Source organism: Brachypodium distachyon, chromosome 1, assembly GCF_000005505.3.
Source record: "Brachypodium distachyon strain Bd21 chromosome 1, Brachypodium_distachyon_v3.0, whole genome shotgun sequence".
Lineage (NCBI taxonomy): Eukaryota > Viridiplantae > Streptophyta > Magnoliopsida > Poales > Poaceae > Brachypodium > Brachypodium distachyon.
Genome location: NC_016131.3, coordinates 18338413 through 18359798, shown reverse-complemented (window position 1 = coordinate 18359798; position 21386 = coordinate 18338413). Strand labels below are relative to the sequence as shown.

At 48.7% G+C, this 21386-nt stretch overlaps 4 protein-coding genes across 4 annotated transcripts; 1 reads left to right on the top strand and 3 right to left on the bottom strand.

Annotated features, from left to right (window-relative positions):
- Positions 1-227: 227 nt before the first annotated feature.
- Positions 228-3788, bottom strand: LOC100827133 (FRIGIDA-like protein 3). Its single transcript, XM_003562732.4, has 4 exons — positions 3615-3788; positions 1973-3058; positions 1622-1791; positions 228-1123 (listed from the first exon to the last, which is right to left on the bottom strand). Exons 2-4 carry the CDS (start codon positions 3033-3035, stop codon positions 515-517), a joined length of 1842 nt encoding a protein of 613 aa, XP_003562780.1. The 5' UTR covers positions 3036-3058; positions 3615-3788; the 3' UTR covers positions 228-514.
- A 2169-nt stretch (positions 3789-5957) lies between these two features.
- On the bottom strand, positions 5958-8310 carry LOC100826517 (probable indole-3-acetic acid-amido synthetase GH3.8). The gene is made up of 2 exons (XM_003562730.3): positions 7690-8310; positions 5958-7603 (listed from the first exon to the last, which is right to left on the bottom strand). Exons 1-2 carry the CDS (start codon positions 8163-8165, stop codon positions 6229-6231), a joined length of 1851 nt encoding a protein of 616 aa, XP_003562778.1. The 5' UTR covers positions 8166-8310; the 3' UTR covers positions 5958-6228.
- A 6837-nt stretch (positions 8311-15147) lies between these two features.
- Positions 15148-16201, top strand: LOC100826829 (zinc finger protein 7). Its single transcript, XM_003562731.4, has one exon. It carries the CDS (start codon positions 15581-15583, stop codon positions 16118-16120), a length of 540 nt encoding a protein of 179 aa, XP_003562779.1. The 5' UTR covers positions 15148-15580; the 3' UTR covers positions 16121-16201.
- Positions 16202-17743: 1542 nt separating this feature from the next.
- LOC100835280 (zinc finger SWIM domain-containing protein 7) lies at positions 17744-19293 on the bottom strand. Its single transcript, XM_010237796.3, has 4 exons — positions 18985-19293; positions 18780-18885; positions 18570-18677; positions 17744-18387 (listed from the first exon to the last, which is right to left on the bottom strand). The coding sequence occupies exons 1-4, from the start codon at positions 19068-19070 to the stop codon at positions 18286-18288; spliced, it is 402 nt and encodes a 133-aa protein (XP_010236098.1). The 5' UTR covers positions 19071-19293; the 3' UTR covers positions 17744-18285.
- Between the last annotated feature and the right edge of the window lie 2093 nt (positions 19294-21386).

Genomic DNA, 21386 nt, shown 5'->3' with positions numbered 1-21386 from the left:
TCGGCGGTGAGAAATGCATGCTGCCAATTGAGATATTTTGTTCGGGATCTTTATTTTGCATGGGAAGTCTGCGAAGCTTTGCACTCAGCCTCAAGATACCTTTTTGCCGCAAGTGTTTACTATCAATTGGCATTCTGCAGGGGAAGAAAGCGTATATACTACTCCCTCCGTTACATCTCAAATTTGCCCAACTGTAGGAAGGACAGCTAAAAAAAAACTCTAGGAAGGAAGGTAAACATGTCAACACTACTTGCGGAACGAGAAGGTACAAGCCCGGCAAGAACCAATGTAGATTAGTCAGATTTACATGTAGCACTACAAAACTCTGTTTATGATTTGAGCGGCGCCTCACACAGGCGATGAAAAATAAACCAGATTACAGCTACAGAATCTATGGGTGAACAACAGCCTGGAGCCCGGGATTACATCTGGGTTTGATTTCAGGGGAATGCCAGTCGGAAGCCAGACAGTCACACTGCATGGCAGCACAGGCGTAGCAGAATTCAAGCTAAATCTATGGTTGTTGTGAAGGGCGATAACCCGATCCGAGTCCGGCGTAGCTCAGGTAGCTGCTCGACGACGCCGGCTGCCCCGCTGCGCCAGTGTATGCTGCATAGCCGGCTGCAGTTGGCAGGGCACCGGGGCCGCCATACGCGACTTTGTATTGAGCTGAGTTGTACGATGCAGCAGCTACTGATCCTGGGGTGTACTGGTACGGTTTTGAGGCACCGTATTGTTCACCATAAGCAGCATAGGGAGCGGCATCATATGTTCTGGCAGGTGGCGTGTAGCGGTATCTGTCGGCAGTGACTCCATATACTCTTTCAGGGTAGGCAGGCATTGGTGGAGGAGCGCGCTGCCATGCACCAACTGGAACTGCAGGTCTGCGAGGAGCTGATCCAATGGAATTATTCAGCCTGCGGGGAGCTGAAATACCAGAGACCCGAGGCTTCTTTGCATTAGTGCGACCAGTGTCAGCTGAAGGCCTCTTCTCACCCTTAGACTTTAGACCCGCGATACGCTTTTGGAGAGGTCCAAGTGGACAGTCCTTCTGAAGCTTATACTCTTCAACACACTTGATTATAGCCCTCAATGCAAGTAGCTCCCGAGTCTTCAAGTCATCCTGTAATGCATTTAAGGAGATGCAACACAATTAGCTCAAACCTAAGCATCATGTTTGTTATTCTGGATTCTGGAACAGGGGAATGCATGAGGCAGTAGGGTGCTACAACCTAAGCAGCATATTTGGAAAGTAATTTCCTATCTGTCTTAATGAAAGATATGTGACTAAATACAACAGGAATTAATTTAATAGATTTCTCAATAACTTCCCAATTTATCTGTGCACAACATTCCTAATAGCTCGTGCATAGCAAGTACAGCATTATACATCAAAATGAACAGTCCGTATAGCAAGAAAAGAGTATTTTAGCAGTGAATCAGAGCAAGAACTTGTGTCAATCCTGACCTAATAACACATAGTACTTGTACTCCCTCCTTTCCCTTTTATAAGATGCTTTCGCAAGTCAATTCGGTTTACGAAAACGTCTTATAAAAAGGAACAGAGGGAGTAAGCATTAGGCAATCATCAACATCTCATAAGACTATAGAAAGCACAGACCGTTGAAGAAGTCGCATTCGCATCCCCATTATTGTTAATGGAGTCCTTTAGCTCATCTACATATGTCTTCAAAAGAGGTGCAGGTGGAAAGTTCTCAGAAAGCCCAAAAGCTTGTATGAATTGAACTGCATCAATTTGCCTGTGTCTCTTAATCAACTCCTCAATAATACCTGCAGAAACAAATCATCAGACTAGGATCATAGATTACCAGCTTTATACCTAAGGTTTTCACATAGTAGGAGCGCTTTTATTCTCTACAAGGTTGTGGGCCCTGGCAGTAAATCATGAATGGCGCCAGCCTAGCAAATTAAGTGATGATAACGCCTTGTGGCGTTCTGAGTGGATACCAACCTGGTATTCTCTCAGTCAGACCAAGAGAGCGACAAAGCTCAGCAGTCTGCTTGCGACGAGAGACGGCAACTACGATCTTGCATAGCTCATCTTCGTCAAGTATCAAATCAACATTAAAAGTTGTAAGAAGCTGCAGGAATGCCTGTGCTTCTAATGAGTACCCATCAGAAGCATCAAGGTCAACCTCAGCTAACTTACTCCTCCACTCTTCGGCAATTGCCTTGGATCGCTCCATAATTTCAGAGCTCCAAGGGTGGTTGCCACCCGGCTCCTTTGTTCCTAGTGAATGTGCTATAGCTTCCATCAATACAATACAGCTTCTGCGCTGCCCCTGAATAGAGTGAAGTTTATCCCCAGGCCGTTGGTCTGGGAAGAAACCCTCCAAGGAATCAAGCACGAAGCGCGCAGGGTCAGTTGCACATTTTAGTGCAACAGAAAGTTCATCACGAAGGCCAGCAAGTTTTTTCCAGTTATCTGAAAGATATTTCAGAAGGCCATTTGTGTCCATCTGCTCACAGAGTTGCTTCAGTGCAGGGCGTGCCTTAACCTCAGCAGGTGAAGGTTCAGATGGCTCTCCAAACCCATTAGAAGGGATGTGCTCCTCTGAAGCACGGGATGCCTTGGTGTCATTGGTTGAGGTTATTACCTTTTTCTCTTTGCTTCCATTGGCATCAAGTATCTCAGCAAGATCGATCTTGTATTTTTGGCGCACCTCTGCTAGGGCAGAGACAGCGGCATCCCTTAGCTCTTGAAGCTGGTTAACAGAAGCACGCTCTTTTGCAGAAAGATTAGCCTCTTTCTCAGCAATAAGCCTACGATCTTCAGCTTTCTTTTCTTCTAATGTCTTCTGCTTTTCTTCCAGCTCATGACACTTGCTTCGGTATGACTTCTCGAGGTTTGTGAAATGTGCTTCGACATCTTCCCACTGAATGCCACTTTGCAATTGTAGGGATGCTTCGGTATGGAATTTCAGCTTCCCAAATACTTCAGCAAGATGTTCTAGCAACGACATTGTTGTTGTCTCGGAACCACCAGAAACCTGAGAAGCAACTTCAGTCGCCATTTTGCAACCTAAACAATGATAAACTGTAGAGATACAGGATTAGGTCCAACCATCTAAGATGAGCAGTGAGTTATGACAGATGAATTGATCATGCATACACACCTACACAGTACGCAAGGTGTTTTAGTAGACCATAAAAAACATGGATAGATAAAGAAGACACATAGTATTGTTCTACCGAACTACGGTGGCATAATCTGTAATTTGGAATCTCGGAAAAAGGGGAACTGGTTGATGCTCAAATTGAATTGTACGCAAACTTAAACCTTCCACACCGCCCCCCGCCCCCCTCCCTAGAACGCTCTCTTTGTAAATTACAGATGGCACCTGTGTGGCTATGTGTATCCCCAAAGGGCCACGAATCGCCACGAATCGAACTTCATCCAAACCACCCATCGAATAGCACAGATTTTTACGAGGAAAGCCCATGCTGGAGAAAACCACGGCAGCACTAGGCGATATCAGGGATAATTTACAAACGAATGGGATTAAATATGAGATCGCGAGTTAATCCAGAAACTGCGGCGAGTCCGAGTAGCAAAATATTAGCCATCGACGTGTTCGGGAACAGGGGCTTACCCGCACAGGCAACGGCAGAGAGGAGCCCTCGCGGGCGTAGATCTCCGGCCGGCGGCGGCGGCGAACGAGGCGGTGGGAGCGGCGGAGATATCAGAGGTGGGGAATTTTCTTCCTTCGAGGGGACAGGGCCGCGGGTGGAGGTGCTAGGGCACGGACAAGACTAGACACGCATCGTTTGAAGTTTTTTTTTTTCGAAAAAGAAGATTCTGCATCGGTTGCAGACTTGCAGCTGGACCGCCGCCAACGAACGGCCTCCGACGTTAGCCCAGGCCAGTAAGATAGTTTCGGCCTTCTGTTACGGGCAGATTAGATTGTTTCGGCCTTCTACTACGGCCCAAACAATTGTAAGGACGGAAGCCGAGCAACCCAAGGACAGGAGGTACCGAGGTACTGTGCGACGTCGCCACTCGCCATCCCTAAAAAAAGAGGCGACTGCAACATCGACACGCCAAAGCTTCGCCTCGTGGCCGGCTCCAGCTTCTTGGCTTTGCAACCGGTGCACCGCCCGGCACTGCCACGTGAACCGTATTTGCTTTGGGCAACACTATCGTCTGCCTGCACCGCCTTCTTGTCCAATACTCATGCCAGTAGACCAGTACCCCGTCTCCTACCACCAGGTTTCTCAGGTCCTTTTGCTCGCTATCCATCGAAGTATTACTGGTTCCTTAGAGGCCGTACTCTTTTTTTTTCGAGTAAGAGACCCTACTGATTAGTAGTGTGTGCTAGTACTAAAATCATCCAACAAATTGCATGCAGTCCAGGTTCTTGCACAGGCGCGCAGTACGATGATTAGTAACATTAGGAGTCAGATTCCCAGGATATAGCTAATCTGGCGCTCTGCTAAGCTTTAGTCGGCATGAGATATATTATTTCTCTGACCGCAACACCGCACGATCCGTACTACTCCTACTGCTGCAAGTTTAGTTTAGTCCTGCTCTCGCTAAAAGAAATCAGCAGCCAGCTGTTGCGTGACAGGCCAACGCCGCCGCTAACAAATAGTCAAAGGCAGCAGCAGCATCCCAGCATCGCGGCACGCAGCGTGGTCATAGAATACGGTCTCGATCGGGCTGTCCTGCACGCTGCACGCATCCAGAATTTCCAGATGCCCCGGAAAACACAGCCAGTACAACACAAGGAACTCCTACCGTGCAAGAGCGGCGCAGGGAAGCAGCGCGCGTGACCCCCGGCGAGGGAACCCCGCGTCCGTGTCTCGATCCTCCGGGCGACGATTCTCACGCGCGCACCGGGCGGCGGCCACCGGGAAATTGGTGGAATTCTCGTGTATAGTTGTAGGCGAGACCGATGACCCGGGCCGCGGAATTCTCAGTCCTGGGAAGGTAGAAAAGGCGGCGTCCGAGCGTAGACCTGACCTGCCGATATTGTGGAAGCTGGCTGAACCACCCGTGCGCGACGTGCCGTGCTAGACGCGCCCCTGGAGTCGTGTAATCGTGTTTACCATGGAGAGTATGATGATCTTTACCCGCTGCGAAATCGAAGGTTTCAACTACTCGGACTTGCTTAACGCCGTCCTAGCCAGGTGTACCTTTTGAAGCGATACAGTCGATGGCCAAGTGTACTACTTCGCACAGGCGTGTGTTTGAGACTTGAGATTTTTTGTCGATAAAACCAAAACAAGAGTACAGTTCGAAGGATTCTTCAGAAACCTTCCGTAAATTCCAAGTCACAACGCCACGTTTCAAACAAAAAAGAGGGAGAAAAAGAAATTGGAAGGTAATTTCAAGAAGGCGAAGAGCAGCTGAAACTATTCAACTTTGACATAGCTTTTCTCGTTTGGAATCACTTCGACATGTAACTTTTTTTGGGACGGGAAAAGAAAAACACATGGAAGGACGTATTATTCCACTTTAGACTTGGGTGGAAAACGAGCAAAGGAGACACAAAAGCGCGCTTACAGCGCGGTCAGGAAAAGTATGTTTGTCCGTTTGTACGTAGCAACGACGGCCTGACGACGTTGCAGTCTGCAGGATCGTGCTTCGGTCCGGCATGATTTAGCCATACGCCTTTTAGGGTCCGATTAGTCTAATCAAGTGTCAACGTCGGATAACACATGTACGTCACTCCGACTATGCAGTCGCATACTGACAACCCAAACGTCGTTGGTTGATGCAGTACTATTACATCGACGGCGAGAAGCCGCGCGCTATACCAAGACGAGCTTCAGCTAACGACGGGACAAAACTTGGCCCTCTTGCTCCCATTTCCAACGAGCAACAGTAACAAAGTCTCGCAAATCCCTTCGATGGAATGGCTTCTCCTGAAATCTGAAATGGAAAGGGTAAAGGCAGGAGAAGAACGAGGAGTACCAATAATTGGAACAGGATCTTGTTGCAGAACTCGTACGGCTTTGGAGGCCCGTTACTTGATCACGTTGCTGATAGACACAGACAAGACAAGTAGTACTACCAGTACAGTAATTGGAACGACCTCTTACATCAGCGATTCTTCGAGCCTCCTAACATCAAACTCTCATGCTACTACTACTACTGCTAACTGACAGGAACAATCAAAATTCTCAACAAGTGCTTTAATTAATTAGGTGGAAACGTTCTACTACGTCGATCGGGGGCAGGACAGCGATCTTGATGTATCCCGGTTAGTGATCGGAGCTCCGGGGCGGCGGGGTGGGCGTCCAATGCGGGAGCGCGGGGCTGAAGTGCGTGGAGACGACGCGGGAGTCGAGCAGCTCGATGATGGGCGGGAACGTGACGCAGCGGGGCGCCTTGTACTGGTTGATGGAGGCGCCCCGGGAGATGGCGTAGTCCATGAGCTCCTCGAACGTGCCTGGCCGGACCACCCTGATCTCCAGCGGCCCGATGGAGCCGTCCGCCACCCGGCTCTGCCTGTACACCGTGTTCAGCGCCTCCTCCATCTCCAGGCAGCACGCGTCGAGCGTCTCCTTGTCCGGCCCGGCGCCGGCGGCGACGGTCAGGAGCAGCTCCCAGTAGATGACGTAGTGGCCCGGGATGCGCTTGGTGCAGGCGTGGCTGGTGTACTCCGCCACGGACGCGCCCCGGAGCTTGGCGGAAGCCCGCTCCACGGCGCGCTGCAGCTCGGCCTCGTCCGTCTTGTCGGACTCGATGGACAGCAGCACGTTCTTGCGGCGCACGAACCTGAACTGCGGCGCCGCGTTGTGGAACCCGGTCACCCGGAGCACGTCGCCCACGCGGTACCGGTTGAGCCCGGCGTAGGTGGTGATCACCAGCTCGTACTCCCGCCCGGCCTCCACCCGGGCCAGGTCCACCAGCTGCTCGTCGGCGTCGGAATCGGCGTCCACGGGGAGGAACTCGAAGTAGCCCATGTTGGGCATGATGGTGTAGGACACCTCGGCCGGGTCGCAGAGCGGGCGGAGGTTGAGGCCGAAGTAGCACTCCGAGGACGCGTACATGGTGCACACCATGGGCAGCCCGCCGCCGTAGTGCTCCAGGGTCGGGATGTACTGCGCCATGGCGCCCGTCACGATCACGTCCAGGTACCTCGTGTTGGGCCAGACGCGGGTCACGATGCCGGCCCACTCGCCCTTGCCGCACTCGGCCCGGACGAAGCGGGCCAGCTCCGGGTCCGGCCGGCGGAGGATGCCCGCCACGGCGTCCCGCACGGACGCGTCGGTGACCCGCGGGGTGAGCTCGCCGGCCTCGATGTCGTTCGCGAGCTGCTCCCAGTTGAGCTGGAGGAAGCGGATGGCGCGCAGGAGGCCCGAGGCGAACACGGCGCCCACGCGGAGCACGTCGTGGCGCTGGCACAGGCCGCACAGCATCTGCGCGTACATGCTCTGGAACGCGTCCGCGCACAGGATGGCCGCCGTCGGGCTCGTGTAGTTGTGGTACGGGTCGTAGGGCCGGTTCTTGAACTGCTCGCTCTTGTAGTAGCTCGTCAGCACGGGCCGCGCCGTCAGCCCGCTCGGCGTCTTCGTCTCCGACTTGACGAACAGGAAGTAGAGCCCCTTCCCCTTGTCAAGCCCCGGCAAATGCCTGCAGTGCACACAGACATTGATTGATTACTAACTGTACTTTACATGTAAAAGAGTCGAATGGGAATGATTTAAGCGGGGACTTACAGGTTCATGACTGGCATGAGGAGGCTGTAGAGCAGCTGGCGGCGGTCGAGCTCGTCCTGGATGGTGGGCATGAGCTTGCGCTCGCCGGCCGACGTGCCGGAGCTGGTGAGGAACTCGGACACGGGGTGCGACGACAGGATGGGCGACCGGTCCCCGTTGACAATGCGCTGGATGTACGGCTGCAGGGCGTCGTAGGACACCACGGGGACCTTGGCGCGGAAAGTGGCGCGGTCGGTGGCGCCGTCCAGGCCGCAGTTCTTGAGGTACTCGGTGCCGCCGTTCCGGCCCAGGATCTCGGCCAGGACGCGCTCCTGCACGGCGTCCACGTTCGTGGTCATCTCCTCGATGAACTGCAGCTTCTCGGCGTCCTTGGCTCTCACCGCGGCAGCAGCGGCCTCGACCGGCGAGGGGGCCGGGGGGCTGGTCCGGATCGCGGCGCCAATGGCTCCTCTCGGCACGTCAGTCATCGCCGCCATTTGCTCAATCCAAGACAAGTAACAACAACAAAATGTGATTACTGCTGCTAGAGAGCTGGTAGCTAGAAAACGGCGTTTAGAGGGAGGGAGGGAGGGAAGGACGGGAATGTTTGTCTGCTGGGCTGCTGCGCTGTGCTGTGGCTGCTGTGTCAGGAATGGCTCGAAGTGGCAAGTTATTTATAGGGGAGGGGGGGGGCGAGCTCGGCTCGCGGATGAGGACGATGGAGTGTGAGGGCGGGGGCGCGGCCAGGGAGAAAGAAAGGGAGTACACGCGGTGACGTCAGTGGCTGCCGGCTCGTGGCGCGGCAGCGCCTGGCCCAGTGTCGCGTCCGGAGGTGGACAAGGCCCCGGCAAGGACAGGGGCACCGTACGTGGCTGCCGGCGCCACGGGGCTTGTTCGAGGCCGGCGATACGTGCCGGACTTTAGTTTTCCCCTTGCGCGCGCACGCACGTACCGACCGCGACGGCCCCCGGCCGGCGTCACGTCTTGACGAGTTTGCCTTTGTGTTTGGCACAGGCAGCAGCAGCGGCAGCGGCTAATGCATGCCAACATGGCGAGCATGTGCATTGAATCGACCGACGGAGCATGGCTGGGTTACGTTGGCTTTCCGCTAGCGACCGGGTCGACTGGGACTGGAGTGGTTCCCCAAAGGACACGTGAATCCAGCCAGCCGTAGTAGTACGTCGCCAGGTTGCAACAGGTCTCCGTTGGACGTCAATCCGGCGAGGAGCTGTAGTAGTAGTCCCATCGGAGTACTATATTCTTTCTGTCGATCACTCGGCCGCGCCGTCCGTGGCGCGGGGCGGCGGAACGAAAAGAAAAATTGAGAGCGAGCAGGCAGTTGCCCAGGATCTGGGCCGGGATCCGGTTCGCGTTCAAGGAAACTTCGAATCACCGCCCTCGGCGCAAAATTCTATTGCAACATGGGGGCATCTCCGCCCCCCCGTGGCGTGTTGTTTTTAATACGGGCGTGCCAGTCTCGGCCGGCGCGCGGCTCGTGCGCAAGTACAGGTGGTCTCGACGTGCACCACCGCCCCATACCGCGGTCGCCGGCCGGCAGCTAGGCCCCCTCCATGATTGATCAGAAGACGAGGCTGGCATCCAAGCCAGTGGCATGACCAAGACGGACGACGCGTCAGAGCTTTCTTTAAAAACAAAATTCGAATTTTACGGACGGATTAGAGTATGAATTTCTGAAGCCGATGGGCTCGACCGCGTCCCCGCGACCCCGCGCGCGCGCGCGGCCAAGGAAGCCACTAGTACTAGCTCATCACACACAAACACACACACCGAGACGTGAAAATCCGCACCCATTTTTGACCAGGCAGAGGCACGGGTGATTGGTTTTCAGCGTGGAGGCCTGTGCTGTGTGGCTGCCGGCAAGCACTGGGAAGCTTCGCTTTTGCTCGACAGGGAGCGGTAGCGGAGCAGCGGACAGAGGTTGGATAGTGTATCAGACACGTGAACCGGAGGAGGACAGCGAGGCATGTGTGTTAAAAACCCTTTTTGTCGACGCACGCCCGGCCCGCCTGAAATTTCCTCGGGGTGGACGGAGAGACTAGCTCTGGCGATCGTGACAGTCGTTTTCGTTTCGTTTTCCGGGGGTTTTGTTGTGAGCTGCAGTGGTGAACTAAAAGTATGCGTTCAAGGTCGTGTGCGCGCGGTGTGTTCCGCATGGTGTTAATTAAATTAAACTGTTTTAGGTAGGTAATACAGTACACTACTACTGCACCTTGGACTTTGGCCTCGTGGAGTTGTCAATTTTTGGTACAGGTAGGATCATCTACGTTACAATATAGGAAGTGTTCTGATCCGTACGTCAACCGTGAAACCTCAGTTGCATATATAATTTGTTATTTGCAGTTTGGTTTATATATATGTCCCTTGTAATTTGTAGTTCATCACGTTGGAAAGGCTATCATGGACTATGCAGGGAACAAGGAATACATATGGATTCTACGGCGAGGAACTTTAGTTCCCATTTTCCAAGGAATAATTTTGCTGTGTTACTATGCCTGCGATCTACTAATAGCCCGGCAGCACCGAAAGTTTGTGTTCGGGCATATGTGCAAATTACGTCGTCGCGGCGATGAATTAATCCAGAAACCTGCCCCTCCGACCCCCGGCCCTTTCTATGTAAAGCACTACTGTACCATATACAGACTAGCAGATCGAAGACACCGAATTCATTTGATAGATCGCAGAGGAATCGACTAAGATTTCATTCAGGCATATAAGTTTATCCATACATCTTTGGTCAAGTGCAGTGCATGTATATCGATCCTATCTACTTATTACGAATTCAGGGCACACACGGCTTTGATTATCTAGCCAGTCAAGTCAGGCCGCAGTGGCTGACAAAACGCTAAATACATCCGGTGCATGTCAGCGTCGCGATCTAGAGACCATGCACGCAAAAATGGCTCGACAAAGAGGGAGAGCCACACGTGAATACGTGACACGTCCCTTCATTCTCATTGCATCTAATTTTTGACATTTGGCAGCATGCACACGCATGCTAGACTTATGGTAGTTAGCTTTTATGGGATAAAAAGATGTGGTCAGTTTATTATATAGGGAAGCCACCAGGTTAGTACGTGGTTTTATGGGAGTATATATGCAGGATGACATTCGCAAAAGTTGACTGTAATTAAGCATATTTCTTGTTCAAAGGCTCAAAGCATATATTTGCGCCAACGGAAATAGACAGAATATATCGACGTCAAACGAGCCGACGATGTTTAATTTGTTTCTCATTCTTTTCTTGCTCAACCCAGACTTATTCTTAAAAATCAGGCGTCTGAAATATATACACATCCTTTTTTAGTGGAGTTTGACATTATGATGCTTTGTTTTGTAGGTGCTCATAGGTTTGAGGACGTCGACGTCTTGGCTCTTGTTAGATATCTGGGCCCAACCAATATATAATTTATAAAAAATCTCAAATATTTATAGATGGAGTGACAAGAGTGTCATGTTTTTTTCTGTAAAAAAAAGAGTGCCATGGTTTTTTAAGAAACACGGTACAAACGTAGACGCTTACGAACACACATGAGAAATGCGTCGACTATAGCCGAAAATAAATCCAGAAAAATGTGAGCAACAATGGCATGAACTTGAGAGGGCTGGTTCCAACACAAGAAACCAAACCTCTTGAGGTACGCTCAGTTCACCAGTCCAACTATACTCGGAAATGTTTGTGCACTTGACCACCCTAGAGTATGATAAAGTGAGACAACATGTGTGCTCCACCACGCCACGCATCGTGGGTGTTGCGTTTCGTGAATCAAGTATGGCTCATCACTTTACACGGTTTAGAGGACAATTGGAGTCCATTACATATGTGTCTAATATGTGCTCTCGTCCTCATGCTCTAGCTGCCATTTTGTTGCGCTTCTCCATCCCGATGATCGTATGCACCATTGTTGGGAGAGCAGGTCTGCATAATCACATCATCCATCAAGATCCTACACCGGGAGATGCTTGACAAGTTCTTTCGGCAGCGTACTCACGTAACTGCTCGCTTCTGATCCCACAAAATGAGCATCAAAGACGCATCAACGAACCAAGACGAACGACGTCGACAGGACCCAAAAAAACAAGACCGGTGGAACCAAACAACAACGGTCTACCAAGTCGGCTCCGTCTTTGAGCTTGCCTCACATATAGTGCCTCTGATTAAAGGTGGTCTAATCCTATGCATATTGTGTGGAGGGGGGCTGGATTAAGCACATTCATGCAAAGAATTTAAATTTACCTAGATGTGGACTGGACCGGTGCTGCAGACCCGACAGCCCCGGTCCTAGATCCGCCCCTGGTCCCATACGCGTTACTCATCTTTCTGTTAGCACGAGTTCCTGCTTTATTGAACATGAATACAATTAGATATCATGTCTACAGTTTAGTATTTGTTGCATGTCGATTTTCATAATTTGTTTTAGTTTTATGCCATGGCATTTGGTCCTATCTGTTCGCTCTGCAGGTTCACCGTTAGTCGTTGAAGAAGTGGCTTGTAAACATGCGGGGTGATTCGACCCTTGTGTGTTAGTATTCCGAAAGGCCCTAAGGGACACGTGTCGCCGATAATGCTTTCAAGTGGAAGCACATGTCCATTAGGGGCTGTTTTAAATTCATCCTTCTGACATGCTTGTCTTCTTTATCCGGAGACACTTTTCTACGGGATTTGTTGCGCTAGCCAGATTAGCTTGATCTACTCTGATACAGTTATAACCCCCTTTTGTAAACAGTAAACGCACGCGGCAAACATCCCCGGAAGTTTCTGCTCGATCGCCTCGCCGCAACATCTTTCCCGTGGCACACACAACATACACTGGTCACTGGCGGCAGGCATCTTAGCTTTTTGGGATTCGCTCTCGGTTGAATTGGAAACACCGTCCGGTCTAAAATCAAAAGGAGGTGGATGCAATGCAATGCATGCATGCACGAGCGTGTCGACGACAGAGGGATGAATCGCCAACAGGATAGCAGGTCGACAGCCAGAGCCCTCTCTCTCTGCATGCATGCACAAAGGGGTTTGCCCTGTGGCTCTCGACAACCCGTAGTCCGTAGCAGAGACACTGCACATGCCACAACGCTCTTTCTGCCCTTCATGCATGCCCATGCAGATTGGGTTACTGCGTACCTAACGACCGGCTCATCATGGCGCGGCTGAACACCGGTGTCAAGCTGTCGACTGCTCGATCGGCGCTGCAGGGCGCCAGGGCGGCTGAGTGCCGGTACATGCCACAACGGCGTGCTTGTCGATCTAGGCGGGAGATATTCATATTCCTGCGCGGCGCCGGCGCTCGGGTCTTTTTCCATTTTCTGCTCGTGGTTAGGTTAACTCGATCGAGTCGGCCGGGGACGAGTAGCACTTTCCCGTGGTTACAAAGATGTGTGCATGCATGTGTGTTGTTAAGGTTTTTGTGGCAAATTAAAGATGCTTGGCAAGAGGCCGGCCGGCTTCAGCTTGTAAGAATAAGCATACATTTTGAAGAAAAATCTTGAGACTAGGAACGAAGCGTACTGGTAGGAAGATCATATCGCTCCTCGCGTACAGATTCTTTGGTTTGGGTGGTCGGATTCGCCAAGGCGGAAATAGAGCAGCCTGAGCAGGAATCAGCAGTTAGCACGTGGCGGGCGGGCTGCTCTAGGCTCTAGCTCGGTTGCGGAGGAAGCCCAAGGCAATGTAGTACGGCTGAAGGCCTCAGCGCAGCCCAAATCGCCGCGTCCTTGTTGAGGCCCATACTGTTAGTAAAAGCTACCGCCGCACACGACGGGAGTTAAGTGGGCCGACACGCTTCGCTAAAAAAAAGATGGGCCCGACATGCTTATCTATTACGAGTACTTTTCCTATCTCTAAAATTTCCCTCTCAAAAAAATATATCTAAAATTTCAATTCTCAATCATGTTAAATTCTGTTACACTCAGTCAAATTATATATACCAATGACAGTTTAGGAAATTTTGATCAAATTTGATACTTTACACAATTTTGATACTTCCCTAATCATTACCTGTTCTAACCGTCTGCCTAGTCAGCCGCAACGCCATTTTAACATTGGGTACAACTTGTGAGTTCGAAATAATAATGATAAAACAAGATACAAACAGTTACAAAGTCGGAACTGAGAGATGGCAAAACAATATAACTAGTTTAAAGTCTGTCACATAAAGGGTAAATTACTGATACTATAAAGCTATAAACCCAAGAATAATAGATCTACATGTGATGTTTTTTCTTCTTTTTTGTAAGGAATAACCTCTTCTTTCTCTAAACACAGCAAAACTTAAAAAAAATGAAAGAAGAGAAATAAATAAAGGAATACCAAAAAAAAGAAATATAAAATCAATTTTTTTTCCAATGAAAACATAAAGAGGAAAGAAGAAAAGGAAGTTCCAAGCATTCCAGGGTGCACAGGGGTTTCATATTTTCCGCGACAGATGGAAAATATGCAGATCAATTGGCTTGGGACTATGAGCTGAAAACTGAACGGCATTTCTGACAAATCGGACGGTTTACTTCATCGATTTTAATATGCAAAAAAAAAACTGCAACGGAACCTATCGTACATGATCCCAGTATTTACGAGAGAATGAGTACCCTTGGAAAGTTGGAAAAGATACCCACACACCAAGTGACCAAGGTGATGTGAAGGCACATGAAATGGAATCTGAGGCTAGTTGCATGGGTCACTGCAGATGAAGCAAGACCTGCTGCAGTACTGCACAACGAGATGAGGATGATGAGAGCGAACAGAAACGAAAGCGATGTATAACAGAGCGACTTGCGATCAAGTCATCGTCTCACCTGCCAACCTGGGGTATAAGAAGAATTTTCAGCGTCGATAAAAACGCACGAAGCTTGTTGCTTTGCTTCACTGCTCCCTCCTCCTGATGAGGCTGCCAGAGTCACCAATCCACTGGGCTTAAATCAGCATCAGATCTCACCTCATCTCTCCCTCACTGGAAAATATAGTTCCAGTTGTCTGTCTCCGAGGCGAGTCGCGTATACAAGCAGTCAGAATCATGGAACAGAAATAAATAAACACAATCATTGTGCTGCGAGTGCATCATCGTCCACTTGTTTCTGAGCAGAAAGCTCCTGTGATTTACCTCAGGGCCTGATTGTCCAATGCTCATGGGAAAGAGTGGCAGCTGCACCCAAGCTGAAGTCATTTGAAAGCTGCTAATGTATCCTGAGTAGGCTAAACTTTAGCAGGTAGCATTAGAAAATGCGAGGCGTCCATGCCTGAGCCTGAAGAGACAAAAAGAGACGACACTTGAGATAAGTTCAAAGATGACCAGAAAAGCAACAGTAGGCCATACACTTTTTACCGAGTGATAATATTGTCGATTAAACAAATTGGCTGGAAAGGGTTCATGCAAAATAGAATTAGTACACGCAAACTTTGTTATAGTAGACTTCCTTTCCCACGCATATTCATAAACTAATCATAAGAGGACGTTACAAATGTAAACAGTGAATTCCTAGATGACAGGTGAGCAGTACATAAAAATGGCAATCATATGAGGTTATTGAAGTGTACCTGATAGAAATGTACAACACTGGTATCTAGAACAGGCGCATGCCTGATTGGGAAAGAGCTAGACCAGCAACTGAAGTTTCCCCTAACGAGACTGCACACATGAATGACACACCTTTGGAATAACAAAAGCCAAACATGCTGACCACCACTACAGGAAAATTGATAGGTAAGCAAACTAGGAAAAATAGATAGGTATACAAAATAGCATATCCTGATCCGCTTTAAACTCCTGATAACTAGTCTTTTCCCTGGAATTATTGACACTTGCAGACCCCTGCCTCTTTTTATAGGAAGCCAGAGGACTGCTACCACAATAGCACAAACCTTGAGCAAACCTCTATTGCGCTACTCCCAACAAAGAAAGAGATGGAGAGAGCACCTGAAGCGGAAGAACAGAAGTTAGCTAACCAAGTTGATGAAGCTGGCCATGCCGAGGATAACACCTCCACACTATGGCTAAGGCTGGGCCTTGATGCACTGAGAAGTGAAGAATCTAAGCCTCGGGAGGCCAAAACTGTGGCCACCCCTCAAAGGACATTCTCTTGCAACTACTGCATGAGGAAGTTCTTCAGCTCGCAGGCCCTTGGTGGGCACCAGAATGCACACAAGAGGGAGAGGTGTGCAGCGAGGAAGTCTCACAGCTTTAAGCAACTGATGATGTGCTTTCCTCCTACTGCTTCCTTTATCCAGCCTATGAGGGTTAACCCCCACTCCACAATTCTGACAGCACAAGATGAAAGAACCGCTGCTGTTGTTGCAAAATTTCATGAAGGCCAAATGAGAAGCTCGATGCCTTTTGCAGCTGAAGGAGGTGGCGGATTAGCATGGCCAGGGAGCTTCAAAGGACGACCTCAGGAACCCATAAAGCAACCGGAGCAAAATATTGACTTGAGCCTGCGTTTGTAATCTGTAATCTACAATTATTTGTATAAAATATTTTCTTGGAAGTCACTACTTTTCATCAGTTTTTTAGGTCAGGGAATAAGAGTTGTTTCAAACTTTGTGTGCCTACAACTGCATCAGACAAGAATTAAAAATAGAAAATAGTAACCATGTGTTATAACTGGTAAAAAGGAACAAGTTTGCACTAGAGTTGTCTGTAGTTACTAGGAACCAACACACTGATCAGTATTAAGATACTAATTGAGATGAGACCTGCAAACTCTACCATCTTGAAATAATGTTAAAGGTCTTAAGGATGCTCTTTAGAGAAATTTGTGCTACCAAAATTTGAAAAAAGAAAGAAATAAGGCACATAGAAATAGTCTGCACCTTTGTGGTGATTAGCTTTGCTAGCTCTAGTGACTCCAGTTCAAATTTATATGCCTCACTTGATCACCAGATGTAAGATAAATTACACGCAAGAAACTTGCCTCTTTACCAAAGACTTAACATTTATTTTGTTGGCAGTTATGAATGTTGTGGACTTTGGAGCCTATTGTGGACTTTGGAGCCTATCACGCAATGCTGGCTGCATCGATCATATAATGGCTGACCGCCTTAATCTTGCATAGATCATTAGAAAGGAGGTAGAAAAATCTTTGGACTCTTACATGTAAATAAATGGATTCTAGTCAAAGATAGGATCTTAATTGGTTCTTTCATCAGTTTCACCGCGATACTGATTTAAGGAAGGAAGAGAACCAGAACTTTGGCATATAAATATATACACAGAAAGTAGTGTGAAGGAATCAGAAAACGAATTATAATATATTGACATATCAATTAAAGTATACATATAAAGAACAAGAATCCATTATTTTGATGCTGAGTGGCAAGTGCATAGCATCAGAATCCACTGGTGAAAGCATAGGAACAAGCAAGGGGACAAGAAATTTGTGAGATGCCAAGATAAATATTTAAGAGTCGCATCATTGGGTGAACAAGTTTTTTGGGTATGACCCAAACTGCAAACCTTCCCTAGCAACATTTCCAAATATTACGTTTTATGAACAGAAAAGCGTAGCGAAGATGTTGTCAGTATGTAACAAAGTTGTTACAGACTAATTTCTCTGAAATACATCACATGTTATATGATTTTCAAACTGCATTAAATGCTACTGGTTGACGAGACGCTAGCAGGTCCGGTGTTATTCTGTTCAGCATTCAGTATATTCACACATATATAGACATACATCGACATGCTTTGTACACTTTGTCATCAATATATAATTTTGCAGTTTTTTAAAGATGTAGTTCTCACTAATTCTGGAAATATAACTTCAATGTATTAAGCTAAGGGCATCATCTAAAGAACTTCACTTCTCGCATCATCTTAAGGTACTCAGATTCAACGAAACATGTGGTCTAGTAATTAGCCAATCAGGTCAATTAGCATCCATATCTCAAATATTATTATTCATGACACTCTTGTATTTTTGAAGAGGCACATGGCCATAATTTTCAGGTCGGAAATCTGGAATTATATAAGCATGTGTAATTGCGTATCACATCCTGTTTCGTGTTGTCAAACATCACTGTAGGAGTGCACAAAGACAACTCAGCGATAAAGGGAAAAAATCATCAAAATTTAGCGACCAGTGCATAGGAATCAAAGAACCACAGTTTCACACATCTCGCCTCGTTCTTGTAAGTTAGCCCATTAATACAACAAGAAAAGAAGGTAATACTGACTGATCAATAAAAGAGGGAAGATGATGATATCCTAATGCTGAAGATTTTACCATTGCTTCTTGCACACCTTTTCCATACAAGTTCACGTGGCATACCACTGTGGGCAAAGGATTTTGAAAGCCTATATAGTGAAAACCTAGCATTCAGGAATAACTTTTTTTTAATCTCATTTTTGAGCAACCTTTTTTTTCCGAGAAACTCATTCATTTAGAAGTATCTTACCAAGTTGATAAGAATACTTCACTATGCTGAGCTCGGTCTTTTAAGAATACCCTCTGATCGCAGCTTTTTTTCAAAATGAGCGAACCTAAACAGACCAAATGTGACCAAAGCTGCGACAATTAATTTGGACCGGAGGGAGTATTTGTGAGGGAACCCCTTAAAAGACAGACATTCAAAAACATTACGTGCATCAGTGAAATCCTCAAACAATACATTCAGAGCTTAGCAAGCATGTGAGCGAGCTCCTCATCAGTCACCTCCATTTCCTGGTGTTTTCCTACAGCCTCCGCAAGCCGCGCTGCTATTTGGTGCTTGCACTGAAAAAAAAACATGAATACAAAAATCAAAATAGGATTTTCGGCAGCCACGAGCTTACAATTGCAACTGTAACCGGATAATGCCTCTTTTGGATTCCTAAATATACTCCCTCCTTTTGCTTGTTCGAGAATTTCGACATGCCTCAATGAATATTCTGGCCAAACGCAGTAACAGCACTTACACAGAGCTGCTCCCCCCGGCCGACGATGTCATAGAAGAAGGAGTAGCAGGTGCAGAGGTGCTCCGGGAAGCAGATGTACTCCTCCTTCCTCTTGGACTCCCCCATCACCTGCAGCGGCAAAACAAAAATACAATCCCATCGTCAACCTATCGCTCGCTAGTTCGGCAAAAACACAAACATCTGGGGGGTGCGAAAGGTACGGGAGCTGACCAGGAAGAGCGAGCGGCCGCTAGGCACCCCGGTGACGCGGCGGACGCCGCCCTCGTCGAGGATCTTGCAGGCCCGCAGCATGTTCTTTCCAAACAGGTGCTCGAGGCTGCACGCCGGAACCGGTCAAGGTCGGACTCGAGAGAGTGAGGCCGGCATGAGCAATAACCGAGCGAGACGGGCGGCGCCGTGGTTTGGTTTTACTTACATGGACAGGTGCTCGTCGGAGGCGTGACCCGCGGCCTTGACCTGCTCCCACACCGCGTCGGCGACGGCGAGGGCGACGCCGGACATTGGACGGTTGCGGCGGATCACTGAACTGGTGGGCGGCGCGTGCGCGCAAGCTGTTCGATGTTTTGACGCAACGGAGGCCGGGACTAGGAAGGCGTCGAGGCGGAGGCTGACAAGCGGGACCGCAGTCTGACATACCAATTTATGCCATTTTTTTTGCAGAAATGATCTCACTTCAGGTAACTGTAATCCAGCTAACAAGAAAATGTCAAATGTGTATACACAGCCCGGCGAAATGCCGATCAATTTCTCATTACAAAACATTGGAACCGATGGGAACCAAGCCATGGACAAAAACCAAAACCAGCTATACATCTGTATACGCATCTCCAACTTCGATCGGACCTTCATCTGCATCTGCATCTAGGCAGAAGCTGCTGCAAAATCAGACGACACGGGAAGAAAAACACTGTAAACTGAATCGACCGATCATCAACGGTTGTGGAGCGGGTCGGAGGAGTTGGGCACCCTCCGCTCGCTGCCCCTGACGAGGCCCTCCGCCGGCGGGAACCGCGGCCACCACTTCCTCGCCCGCACGTCGAACTCCCCGTCGTGCCGCGGCCGCTCGTTCGCGGCGGCGGCGGCGTTTTCTCCGACCACGGCCCTCGCGAGCAGGACAAGGAGGAGGAAGAAAAGAAACCTGATCAGGCCGGCCATCTCATGCACTGATCATGGAGCAGAGAAGACCAGACAAAGTGGATGATCACTCGAGATCAGTGGGCTGTAATAAGTGTGCTCTGTCTGTGACTCTGTGTTGTGTGAGATAGAACGAAGCTGGAGTTTTTTCTGAATCTCCTGAGGCAGATTAGTACACTCTGCCTGCCAATGTAACAGCGCGGCTGATGGATAGACAGACTGACTGAGAGTTGATCACATTTGCAGCAAACGCTTAATTTGACGCTGATGGCGAGCCGCGCAGCAGTCAAAGTTGGAAAGGCCTTTCGTGCGTGCCCTAGCTAGCGAGGCAGGAGCTACTAGGACACAATCATTTTGCCATGTATACCGCATGACTGGAAAAAGTCAGAATGCTTACTGGTTACTACAAGCACAGAATCTTGGCAACAGTGGACAGCAGCTGCATACATCAGCAGAAGAAGGTTGTCTTGTCCCAGTTCTTGTCTCTGTCACGTTCTTTGGAGAGTAAATTGCACTTTAAATACAGATGTTTGTGGCAAGCTGACAGTTAATTGAACCATAATTATCTATCTGGTCCAAAACATACCAAGACCGTATATCAGGAGAGAGAACAAATTAAAATACGCTGATCTTGGGACAGGTGTGAGGTGTCCGTCCGTGTCGGTTTTAGATTAGGAGTTTAGTTAGCCAAGAATCAGATGCTAGAGTGTCAAAAAAGAAAGAAAAAACAGATGTGTTAGCGGCAGATTAATGGGAGGGTAAGAATGGGCTAATGGGGGCAGGTGAATGGCCCGGGAAACATGGGGCACGGCTTTCCATGCATGCACGAGAGCAAGAAAGGCCTTGAGCTCCAGAGCCTATGCATCTCCAGCTCCTTTGTTTTTTCTTCTCTCCTTTCTTTCACCGAACGTCCGAACCAACAAAACCCAGCGGGGCATGCGGCAGAGAGAGCGTGCAGCCGCGGAGCCATGGCCGTGGCCTCAGCTTTCCGTTGGCGCTGGACAAAAGCTGGGGCTGCTTTTGCTTCTGCAGCAACTGCTACAAAGCGTTGGTTGTCTAGTGATGTAGTGCAGGAGGAGAAGAGACACCCAGCAGAGGGGAATCTGGATTGTCGAGTTCCGCGACATGAGATCTTAATCCAAATTTGGACCAAAACCTTCTGTGCTCTCACAGAGTTGTGTTTGTGCAGATTGAACAATTATTCAATGTGCTCTCTCTTATCTCCAGTATCATAGCCAGCAGCCTCTCTGAATTATTGCCAAGTCATTAGTTAACCCCGGATGACTGATGATGAGAGACAATTTAACACTCATAAAAAAAGCACTAAATAGTCACCACTCTACCATTAAAGTCTCTTAAAGAAGAATAAAAACTGTCTGTGAGACAGAGGGGAGAGGGCCAAACCTAGTGCAGGGAAGCATGTTTGTTGTCTGATTATTGATCAGGGTTTGTTACATGCACGGTAGGAGTACACCTGAATATGCACAAGCAAAATGGCAAAGTACTCTCTCCGTTTCATAATTCTTATCGAAATATTACATGTATCTAGACATTTTTTAAGAATAAATACATTCATGTTTGGACAAATTTGAGACAAGAATTATGAAACGAAGGGAGTATGTATAATTACGCATAATTTATTCTGAACGATGTATGGCACACTTATTTTTGCACTATTTTATC

Bases quoted from the DNA above. Each gene is read 5' to 3' on its own strand.
- LOC100826829 (XM_003562731.4), top strand. From the start codon at position 15,581: ATGGAGAGAGCACCTGAAGCGGAAGAACAGAAGTTAGCTAACCAAGTT.
- LOC100827133 (XM_003562732.4), bottom strand. From the start codon at position 3,035: ATGGCGACTGAAGTTGCTTCTCAGGTTTCTGGTGGTTCCGAGACAACA. The intron at 1,792-1,972 runs GTTGGTATCCAC...TTGTTTCTGCAG, and splicing joins TCTGACTGAGAGAATACCAG to GTATTATTGAGGAGTTGATT. The intron at 1,124-1,621 runs GTCTGTGCTTTC...AATGCATTACAG, and splicing joins CGAATGCGACTTCTTCAACG to GATGACTTGAAGACTCGGGA.
- LOC100826517 (XM_003562730.3), bottom strand. From the start codon at position 8,165: ATGGCGGCGATGACTGACGTGCCGAGAGGAGCCATTGGCGCCGCGATC. The intron at 7,604-7,689 runs GTAAGTCCCCGC...TGTGCACTGCAG, and splicing joins CTCATGCCAGTCATGAACCT to GCATTTGCCGGGGCTTGACA.
- LOC100835280 (XM_010237796.3), bottom strand. From the start codon at position 19,070: ATGTCCGGCGTCGCCCTCGCCGTCGCCGACGCGGTGTGGGAGCAGGTC. The intron at 18,886-18,984 runs GTAAGTAAAACC...TCCGGCGTGCAG, and splicing joins TCCGACGAGCACCTGTCCAT to CCTCGAGCACCTGTTTGGAA. The intron at 18,678-18,779 runs GTCAGCTCCCGT...TTGCCGCTGCAG, and splicing joins GCGGCCGCTCGCTCTTCCTG to GTGATGGGGGAGTCCAAGAG.